The 10,614-nt window shown below is 39.8% G+C and overlaps 1 protein-coding gene across 2 annotated transcripts in view; it reads left to right on the top strand.

The window, feature by feature from the left end:
• The first annotated feature begins 6,160 nt into the window (after positions 1-6,160).
• Positions 6,161-10,614, top strand: part of LOC108545711 (dystroglycan) — a 25,137-nt gene continuing 20,683 nt past the window's right edge. For both annotated transcript variants that reach the window (XM_017897473.1, XM_017897464.1), the window contains exon 1: positions 6,161-6,512. In XM_017897473.1, coding sequence (XP_017752962.1) covers positions 6,207-6,512 — 306 coding nt within the window. In that variant the 5' untranslated portion in view covers positions 6,161-6,206. The remainder of the gene's footprint in view (positions 6,513-10,614) is intronic.

The following is a 10,614-nucleotide window of genomic DNA, read 5'->3' as shown; positions in this document are numbered from 1 at the left end:
TAAGCTTAATCCGCTAGAACGGCGTTGGGGCACATCGAACCTCCGGAATTGCAGTCGCGGTATAAAATATAAAATAAACCGTTAGGTCTGACAAAAGTGTAAGCCTTAGAATAAAATTATGATATAAACTCGCTCTCCGGGACGGAACATATACCGTGTCAACCGCGATGGCGCCGTTTGCAACTTTCTGATAAGATTTTTCCAATAACCCTTGACTCTCAGACGCCTAACGATCGAGCAAAGATCGATGATAAATAATCCAGTAATAATTATTCGCGTTTATTTTATCAATTTCTTAAATTCGCGAAATTATATCCAAGTGATCGATGTCGGACGATCGCATTCTCCGTGAATTCTTGAATGACAATAACGCGTTTTATCCGGAAGGCAGGGGGGTCACGGCAACTTCACAGTGCAGCATTGTTAGAAACCACGGTGAATCGTGCTATCGTGTTTACTATAACATAAACTAACGAGGGTCAAAGGTGGCTGGTAAATGGGTCACGGTATCGTTGCAACGAAGTGCAACGCGTGTCACAATCCTGCGTCTCTCTGGGGCATCAGAGGAGTCTTGGCTCTCCAATCTGTCGTTTCACTCCTGGCCCAAGTTCTTCCCACGATTTACGTCTTCAACTTTTTACATCAACTGTAGTAGGTAATCGAACTTCGAGTTTCCTAATAATTTTCAAAGTACGAAACGAGATTTAGGCCTATTAACACGTTGACTGTCACACTGGTCACCTGTGACCATATTTATTAGAATAAATTTAATATTTTTTCCTCAACATTTTCTAGGTTTAATAGGAATCCCACTTCTTATCATTGTTGAAATTTATTATCTTTAATTGGTTCAATTATTTCATTAAATAGGATAATTTTTTTATTATTTTCAATTTTAGAAAGCTTAATATCTAAATGGTTATTATGTAAGTTTTTTCAATCACCATTAGAATAATTAATAAATTATTATAATTAATAAATATAGATTTAATTGGAATCCCACTTCTTATCATTGTTGAAATTTATTGTCTTTAATTGGTTCAATTATTTCATTAAATAGAATAATTTTTTTATTATTTTCAATTTTAGAAAGCTTAATATCTAAATGGTTATTATTTAATTTTTTTCAATCACCATTAGAATAATTAATAAATATAGATTTAATAGGAATCCCACTTCTTATCATTGTTGAAATTTATTATTTTTAATTGGTCTAATTATTTCATTAAATAGAATAATTTTATTATTTTTAATTTTATAAAGTTTAGTATCTAAACGGTTATTATTATTTAAATTTTTTCAATCATCGTTATAATGATTAATAAATTATCCTCCTTTAAATCATTCATTTAATGAACGACCTGATCACATTATTTCTTCGACGAGTCCATGATGGTCACCAGTCCCTCAAACATTTCAAATCGTAAATTTTATTTTAATTATAGAATAATAAAAATATATTTGTGGCCTCCTATGCAATATTCAAATATATCGCATACCCGTGACGCAGCAATTTCCATTGCAAGATGACAATCACATCTATCTTCTCTCTGTACAAACAAACAACATAATCCTGGATACATGGACTCACGATCCAACATTTGATATTTGAACCAGAGCCAAAAGCACCAATTCATCTATTAACACTTTTTCAAATTTCGCGCCAAAACTAATCGATGACCAGTCAGCTTCTTATATCCAAAATAAACTAGTATTTCTCATTCCTCAGGGTTGATAAATTTCGTTGCCATGTTTGAATATTCTCTGACCAAAAACCTGTCAAAAAATAACCCGCGATCCACGGCTGGATCTTCCGTTGGTGACGCAGTAGAGCCTAAAAATATAAGATTTACCAAGATCAGTGACTCACGACCCACACACGATCATACAGCTCTGCTCTCTTCGTCGTCCACTCTCTCCAATCAAATTTCACGGCACACCGACGAAGTTGCAGGAATTCGCTATACCAATTGCATTCGAGAGAGGGGGATATGGAAAAAGCCGTTTTCGCGAGGATCGAAGCAACCGATCGATAAATCGCAGCTAAACGCAGCTTTCCGCGTCGCGGAATTTGTGGGATGAAAGGGATCGCGGCGATCCTGGCTGTTGTATTTCCCCATGAAAGCGTCGAGCAGCGTCGACTTAACTGTGAGGTCCTCATTGTCCGGCTGCGCCAATTAATGGCACGGTCCTCGACGAGGCGAGCAATAAGAGGAAATAAAAATGCAATGAAAGCCTTTATTGGCTCTATCATTGGCCGGCTACTGGATGCATTCGCTCCCGCTCGCGAAAACGTTCCATTGTTCCTTTCGTAAATACCCATGGAGCTGACGACGAAACTGGACCAATGGGAAAGAGAGAAACCCGACGACTTACGAGCTGAGAACACGGCCCTGCGAAATCGGTGAATCGCTCTCTCTGTTAATTTCCATCGATCCCTGCGACGACTGACGCGTGAAATGGCTGCCGGCCCAGCGGGTGTCTGTATTCCTTGGTCCTCAGTTCGCCATTTATTTTCTGCCAATATCGTTTAAACTTGCAATCTAATTTAATACCAAAGTGGTGGCTAATACTGAAATTTCTAATTTTTAGCCATGAATAATTGATTAGTTAGGTGTCAATTCCTTGGTCTCCAAGTCGCTGTCTATTTTCTGCCAATATCGTTTAAAATTGCTATCTATTTTCTGCCAATACCGTTTAAAATCGCCATTTATTTTCTGCCAACGCCGTTTAAACCTGCAATCTAATGTAATAGTAATAGTAGCAAAGTAGTGGCTAATACTGAAAATTCTAATTTGTAGCCTTGAATAATTAATTAACTAGGTGTCTATTCCTTGGTCCTCAATTCGCCATTTATTTTCTGCCAATATCGTTTAAACTTGCAATCTAATTTAATACCAAAGTGGTGGCTAATACTGAAATTTCTAATTTTCAGCCTTGAATAATTGATTAGTTAGGTGTCTATTCCTTGGTCTCCAAATCGCTGTCTATTTTCTGTCAATACCGTTTAAAATCGCCATTTATTTTCTGCCAACGCCATTTAAACCTGCAATCTAATGTAATAGTAATAGTAGCAAAGTAGTGGCTAATACTGAAAATTCTAATTCGTAGCCTTGAATAATTAATTAACTAGGTGTCTATTCCTTGGTCCTCAATTCGCCATTTATTTTCTGCCAATATCGTTTAAGCTTGCAATCTAATTTAACACCAAAGTGGTGGCTAATACTGAAATTTCTAATTTTTAACCATGAATAATTGATTACTTAGGTGTCTATTCCTTGGTCTCCAAATCGTTATCCATTTTCTGCCAATACCGTTTAAAATCGCTATTTGTTTTCTGCCTATACTGCTTAAAATGCTATCTATTTTCTACCAATACCGTTTAAATCTAATTTAGTACCCAATATAATTTAATACCTAATTAACACGTTCCCTGCCAAGCCATTTTTGTCCAACATGATCTCCAATCCACTTGTTGTTTTGGCTAAAAATTGCTGTTTTGATTTGACAGAATTAAATTTCTCACAAAACATATTTTCAGCGCAAGAAATAAATATGTCTGCGTGTATCACTTGTGTACTAATACTAAAATAATATTAAAATTATGTATTAACACTAAAAATTCTAATTTACTCTTAAATAATTAATTATTCTACATACGATTCATACTTAACGTAATCCACGTCAGAAACAAATAAGATCTCATATAATTCCTTCACAAGATATCATAGAATAAAATAACTCTAATTCCACTATAATTCCATTATCAATTATGCGAAATAACATATAATAAATAAAAAAGAATAACCAAGATCTCGATATAAAATAAAATTCTCTTACCCAAAGTTTAGTACTCGAAAGAATCTTGACAGCGATTGGCATGAAAATTCGCCGTGTACGCGTGCAGTTACGATTAATTAATTAATTAACGAAGCTAGCGATAGAACACAGCGTAATTATATTTGGGTACGCTTCGTTGCACTAATTATCTCGAAATACACGTCACTTCTGAGAACATTGCAAAGTATACAAGGCCACTTAACATAGAAAGCGCGTGACGTTGTTTATGACGAAAATCGCACTCTCCGGTGGAAGTCTACACGAGGACGCCATTTTGGTGATCACCCTGTCGGCATACTAACGGTAGCCTATAGCCAGGCGCTTCTGCGAGGTGATCCGCGAATTTACGACTGATTGTTTCCGATAAGGCTCGTTGCGTGATGTACACGAATTTGTCTCACCCGTGATCTAACGACGCGTGACGGTATTTAATGAGCAATCAAACATGGAACGCGCTGTCACAGCGATCGTACGTGAGCCTGTGCATCATAGCAGACCTCTGTTATCATTCCTATTTTTACACTTCCATAGTTTCACCGTTCATTGAACGTGGTATTCCTGCTGGGTCTCTCTGGTTGCTTTATCAGTTTCCAGCCTAGCCTTCTAGGTGTTCCCTCGCAGAAGCGAATCGATGAGATAAAAACGATGAGCGTTGACTAGGGATTTGTCAGAGATCGGCTGGATTTGTTTGACAAAGGAAGTGATTGAAGAAGTCACTCGGGTTTATTTCTATTCATCGTCTTAGGCCATCGCTGATTCACACGATTAAAGTACACATAGGAGAGCGATGTTTAATTTTACTCGGTTAAAAACCACCGCGAACAAATAACGCGATAGAGCACTCTGTTTGTAGTACTTGCAGAAGCTTCTAAAATTAAAATTTCCACGTTCTCGTCGGATAACATTAGCTCGGTTACTCCGTTCGCATTCGGTACTGGAAGATTTCCGAATCTCCGACAGAAATAGTCTATTCCATTTTTAATGTTTCTAAAAATTTTCTGGAGTCTACTTTTGGATATTCCATACCTGAAAATTCTTCGAAATAAACCTCTAATGAGAATATTTTTGGAAAGATTCTCGAATCTCCGACGGAAATAGTCTATTCCATTTTTAATGTTTCTAAAAATTTTCTGGAGTCTACTTTTAGATATTCCATACCTGAAAATTCTTCGAAATAAACCTGTAATGAGAATATCTTTGGAAAGATTCTCGAATCTCCGACAGAAATAGTCTATTCCATTTTTAATATTTCTAAAAATTTTGTGGAGTCTGCATTTGGATATTGCATACCTCAAACTTCTTCGAAGTAAAGCTATCATGGGAATACCTTTCGGGTGATTCTGTAATTCCTGACAGAAATAGTCTATTCTATTTCTAATATTTTCAAAAACTTCCTGGAGTTCACGCTTGGATATTCCATACCACAGAAATCTTCGAAATTCTAACCTAACCTAACCTTTCGGAAGATTCTGGAATCTCCGATAAAATGCTCTACTCTACTTCAAATATTTCCAAAAATTTATTTTGGATATTCCATATCTCAAAATTCCTCGAAACAAACTTGCGACAGGAACGCCTTTCGGAAGATTTTGGAATCCCTGATAGAAATACTCTACTCCACTTCTAGTATTTCCAAAACTTTCCAAAAATTTCCTGGAGTCCATATTTGAATATTCCATACGTCAAAATTCTTCGGAACGAACTTGTGATGGGAACGCCTTTCGGAAAATTCTGGAATCCCCAACAGAAATACTGTATTCCATTTTTAATATTTCCAAAAATTTCCTGGAGTCCACGATTGGATATTCTATATCTCAGAATTCCTCGAAACAAACTACTCCACTTCTAACATTTCCAAAACTTTCCAAAAATTTCCTGGAGTCCATATTTGAATATTCCATACGTCAAAATTCTTCGGAACGAACTTGTGATGGGAACGCCTTTCGGAAAATTCTGGAATCCCCAACAGAAATACTGTATTCCATTTTTAATATTTCCAAAAATTTCCTGGAATCCACGATTGGATATTCTATATCTCAGAATTCCTCGAAACAAACTACTCCACTTCTAACATTTCCAAAACTTTCCAAAAATTTCCTGAAGTCCATATTTAAATATTCCATACTCCATAATTCTTCGAAACAAACCTCTGACGAGAATACTTTTCATCCCACGTAATATTTGCAAATATTTCCCATATTTTTATTGAATATTGCTCGCCAAAAAATTCTGAAATTCCTACGAAAAATTGCAACGACAAAGAGAAAGCCTAGTGATGAATATCAGTTGCGACATGATTTCATGGTCTAATTACAGGCACTTCAGCATGATATGATAGCAACGACCGAGGAGAACTCCCCCGCAAGATGAAGAATCCTTACGTCCTCGCGTGCTTCCTGCTGCTGCCCGCGGTGCTGGGCCTGACCCTGCAGGAGGACGACCTGGTGTTCGATGACGTCGGCGAAGAGAGCACCAGCACCGCAGCGACGGTGATCAGTCGTCGCTACGACGAACAGAGGAGCAGCTGGCACGAGCAGAAGCATCCCTATGACACGAAGAAGCACCAATTCGATAGGCTGCACAATGTTCCCCACGTCGTCGTGCCCGTTGGCCACGTGCTCAAACTCAGGGTCCACAGGGAGGCGTTCAGCGGACCAGAAGACTACTACGAGGTGAGAAACTCCTGACCTTTCTTCTCTCTCGATTACCGGCTTCCTTTCTTCGATCTCTCCGCCATTGGATCGTGGCCAACGATCGCGTGCCGAATCCGCGCTCTCGGATTTATTTCCACGATGTGTATCTCCTTGGGCCTTGGCTCGAATTATTCCTCCGCGATGATTTTGGTCCCAAGGAGAGTTTCATTTTCGCCTGGGTTACGTGGGTTAGTCTTGTGGGATAGAAATGGACACCAATATCTTCTATATTTTTCAACACGTTGAATGCCACGCCAGTTCTACAGGGATTGCCCGTGGCACCACGATGAAGTTTCTACTATGGGATACGTATAATGTTGAAATATTATCTGCAATAGATAAGCTACAATGTACAACTACGTTTGACATGTTAATTGCGACGAGGTCACCATTGAATTAACGATGGTAATAATACAAATTTCTAAATATTGACGTTTGTTTATTGGCCCCCGTGGCTCCACTGCCAAGTTGAGTGCCGGTCACCGATGACCCCTATAGCATTCAACGTGTTAAGCCTTTGCACTCGAGAGGTGGCTCTTAGTCACCATTTAATCGGATTCTAAAGATCGACGTTAATTAATATATCAGATTTAAAATTACCCAACGTCTTAAATTGTATACGATTTCTTATTTACGGTTTTAAAAATATCGTCAACCTTATGGCAGAAAGTCTAGAAAGTCTCCAATTTACTATTTTCCTGTAACGGAAAAATCGCTGATTGCAAAGGGTTAAAATAATGCAACAGTGTGCGAGGTATCGAAATTAGATAATTCTACGTGTTATTATACGATTTTTTATTTACTGCTTAGAAAATATCATCAGTCTTATAGCAGAAAATTCTTCAACTCGTACCCTTCTTTGGCCAAAAAATCGTCGAGCGCAAAGGGTTAAATGGAACATGCTTTTTCGCGAATGAATCGAGGAACATTCGGAAATATCCCGGAACGAAGTAGAATTTGATGACGTCGATGACCAGGTTAGGAATCCTCGCGAGAAAAGGTTTGGAAAACAGCGCTGAAAGCTTGCTCGAGCGTCAATCTCTTGCTCGTTTTATTCTTCCTCTTTTATTCTTATCGAGGTTTCGTTTATCGTGACCCATTTTACACGAGGAGTGCATTATTAAACGGGGATATCAAACAGTGACATCATCCTCGCTGTGGCGCAACAGATGTGGGTGGTAATGCCTGTGTTTCGTCAGTTGGTGGCGGCCAGCATTGTTTTCGCAAATCAGAGGCACACGTGGGCAGCAGGCTGTGTTCCGAGAAACGCAGGTTGAAGTTATAGATCCCTGTCATGAGCATGATTTAGGAGAAACGTTTCTGTTACCTATCCGCGGATAGGCACGAAGAGATATTCGCCAAAGGACGAGAAGGAAACGACTGTGCATATTCCTTTGCGCTATCGAGCAAATGGACATAACAAATAATAATAGTCTATTATAATTGAGGTTAATAACAGGTTAGGTTAATAATAACCTAACTAACGTCAATTCGTCGATCGAGAAGGGGCGAGAGAATCCCTGGTTACGTTTCCCAACCCTGGCACACTGCCAAATTTCGTACCCTGATCCTGACGTTACGTGTCTGTCGTTTGCTTCCCTTTGTCAGCCATGCCTCGACATCCACGGGGATCTATATTTCCTGTTCGATTCGATGGTGACGCGACTGGAAATTCGGATGGTAGATTTCGAGGTGTAGCAAGCTACATGATTAGAGTAGAGCATCGTCTAGCGAAACGGATTCACCTACTAATAAGTGTCAAACCTAGGCTACACTATGATTCCTGTAACCTCCACTTGGGTTTCGAATCTTCGATCCAATTTCTGACATGGACATAGACACTTAGTCGCCATGACTTGTCAGTTTTTGTAGAAATATTCCTGGTGACTGTCATTAGACTATCTTCGTGATTTTTAGTGCATCCTTTTCGGTTCTCTCGGCTTCCCTAGAGACGTTCAGCTCGTGGTCATTTGCAACAATTTGTCAGTGCTCCAGTATGACCACTGTGACCTAAACTGGACTTCCGAATCTTCGATCCAATGTCTGACATGGACACTTTGCATTAAGTTTGGCCAATTAATCACCATGACTTGTTAGTTTTTCCAGAAATACCTCTGGTGACTGTCATTAGACTATCGTCGAGGTTTTTAGTGCATCCCTTCCAGTTCCCTCGGTTTCCGTAGAGAGACGTCCAGTTTGTGGTCGTTGACACCAACTTGGGTTTCCGAATCTTCAATGCAATGTCTGTCATAGATATTCTGCATCCATTGTTATAAATTAGTGACCACGACTTGTCAGTTTCTGGAAAATTACCTCTGGTGACTGTCATTAGACTATCTTCAAGGTTTTTAGTGCATCCCTTCCAGTTCCCTCGGCTTCCGTAGAGAGACGTCCAGTTTGTGGTCGTTGACACCAACTTGGGTTTCCGAATCTTCGATTCAATGTCTGTCATGGATACTTTACATCCACTGGGATCAATTAGTCGCCATGATTTGTCAGTTTCTGGAAAATTATCCCTGGTGACTGTCATTAGACTATCGTCGAGGTTTTCAGTGCATCCCTCCCGGTTCTCTCGGCTTTCTTAGAGACGTCCAGTCAGTCTGTGGTCGTTGACACCAACTTGGGTTTCTGAATCTTTGATCCAATGTCTGTCATAAATATTCTGCATCCACTGTTATAAATTAGTGACCATGACTTGTCAGTTTCTAGAAAATTACCTCTGGTGACTGTCATTAAACTATCGTCGAGGTTTTTAGCGCATCCCATCCGATTCCCTGGGCATCCATAGAGACGTCCAGTCTGTGGTCGTTCACCAGCTCCTCCCATATCTTTCCAGTCGACTAGCCCGGCTACTGCGATCATTTCCGGGTTCCTTTCCATTTACAACTTCTTCTCGTACAGCCCCTGCCAGCCTGGACCAGTTGTAGGAAATAATCTATCACCCCAGCGGTGCTTCCCTCAGGTAATACCTTCCCGGGATACACTCCGTGATGAAATTGGAACTCGGAGAAACTCGTGCGCTTGGCCAAGTGTTCTCACCACATGGGAGATCCTAAAAGGAACTCCGGCCAACGAGAAAATCCAATCTTCCGTGGAAGGAACAATCCCGGCTCTAAAAAATGACGCAGGGGTACGTAAAACAGAGAGGTTCCGGCAATCGTGAAACGATGAAGGGTAACCAACGAGGGGGATAAAAGGCGAAGCGAAAATGGAGAAACAGGAGTAACGAACCGAGCCAGAAGGAGGAGGTCTTGAGAGGCGAAGTTTCCACAAGTGGAAATATGCTGGACATCTTCCAAGACGTCCTCGGAGGAGGACGAACTTCAAATTCTTAGGACATGCTAGGATTCCAAGAGGATTTCACATGCCAGCAACCTGATAAATGCTAGCTTTCGGCTAGGCTGAATTGAATTACCAAGTTGCCGATGCGAAGATGCCCCACGATATACGCGAGCTACACGCGATAGCGTGGTAGCCATGATATAGACATGTCCTATATTATTAACCCTGGAATATCGGGCCGGGATCGTTCTTTATTAAACCAAGTCCTTAAAGAGCTTCGTGTTTCTTTTATCGTTCTATTACCGTATTTTTCTCGTCATAATATATCCAATGGACTCGTGACTCCGGCTGCTTCAAATATTTATTCAGGACGCAACCCTAGTTACTGTCATCATCGTTCTACTTTAGGTGACTCATATAAACCACTGTAATCATTTTCTGTCGCAGATATTCGCAATGTCAATTATGGAGAGCATCATACAGAGTCTTCTAAAGGCTCCTAATATTTTTGCTAAAATTATTTTACCCAATTTAAAATTTAATCCAGCTATTGGCCATGTCATGTCTATAGCTATTACAGGATTAACGACGAAGTATTTACATGGAAAAGTCACGGAATATTTTTAACGCATACTTCTGCAAATGGGGGTGTTCCAAGGCACCCTATTTCGACGTGTCAAAGTTGAAAACCTGGCGTAAATAAAATTCTCGGTTCGCAATTGACAGCATTTAGGACCAGAGGGGGTCTCGGTTCACCACTGGTCACCCTATAAACACCCTCGCGGTATTTTTACCATCG

Source organism: Eufriesea mexicana, unplaced genomic scaffold (genome assembly GCF_001483705.2).
Source record: "Eufriesea mexicana isolate 0111107269 unplaced genomic scaffold, ASM148370v2 scaffold4744748195, whole genome shotgun sequence".
NCBI classification, from domain to species: Eukaryota; Metazoa; Arthropoda; class Insecta; order Hymenoptera; family Apidae; genus Eufriesea; species Eufriesea mexicana.
This window is presented reverse-complemented; position numbering and strand designations above follow the sequence as displayed.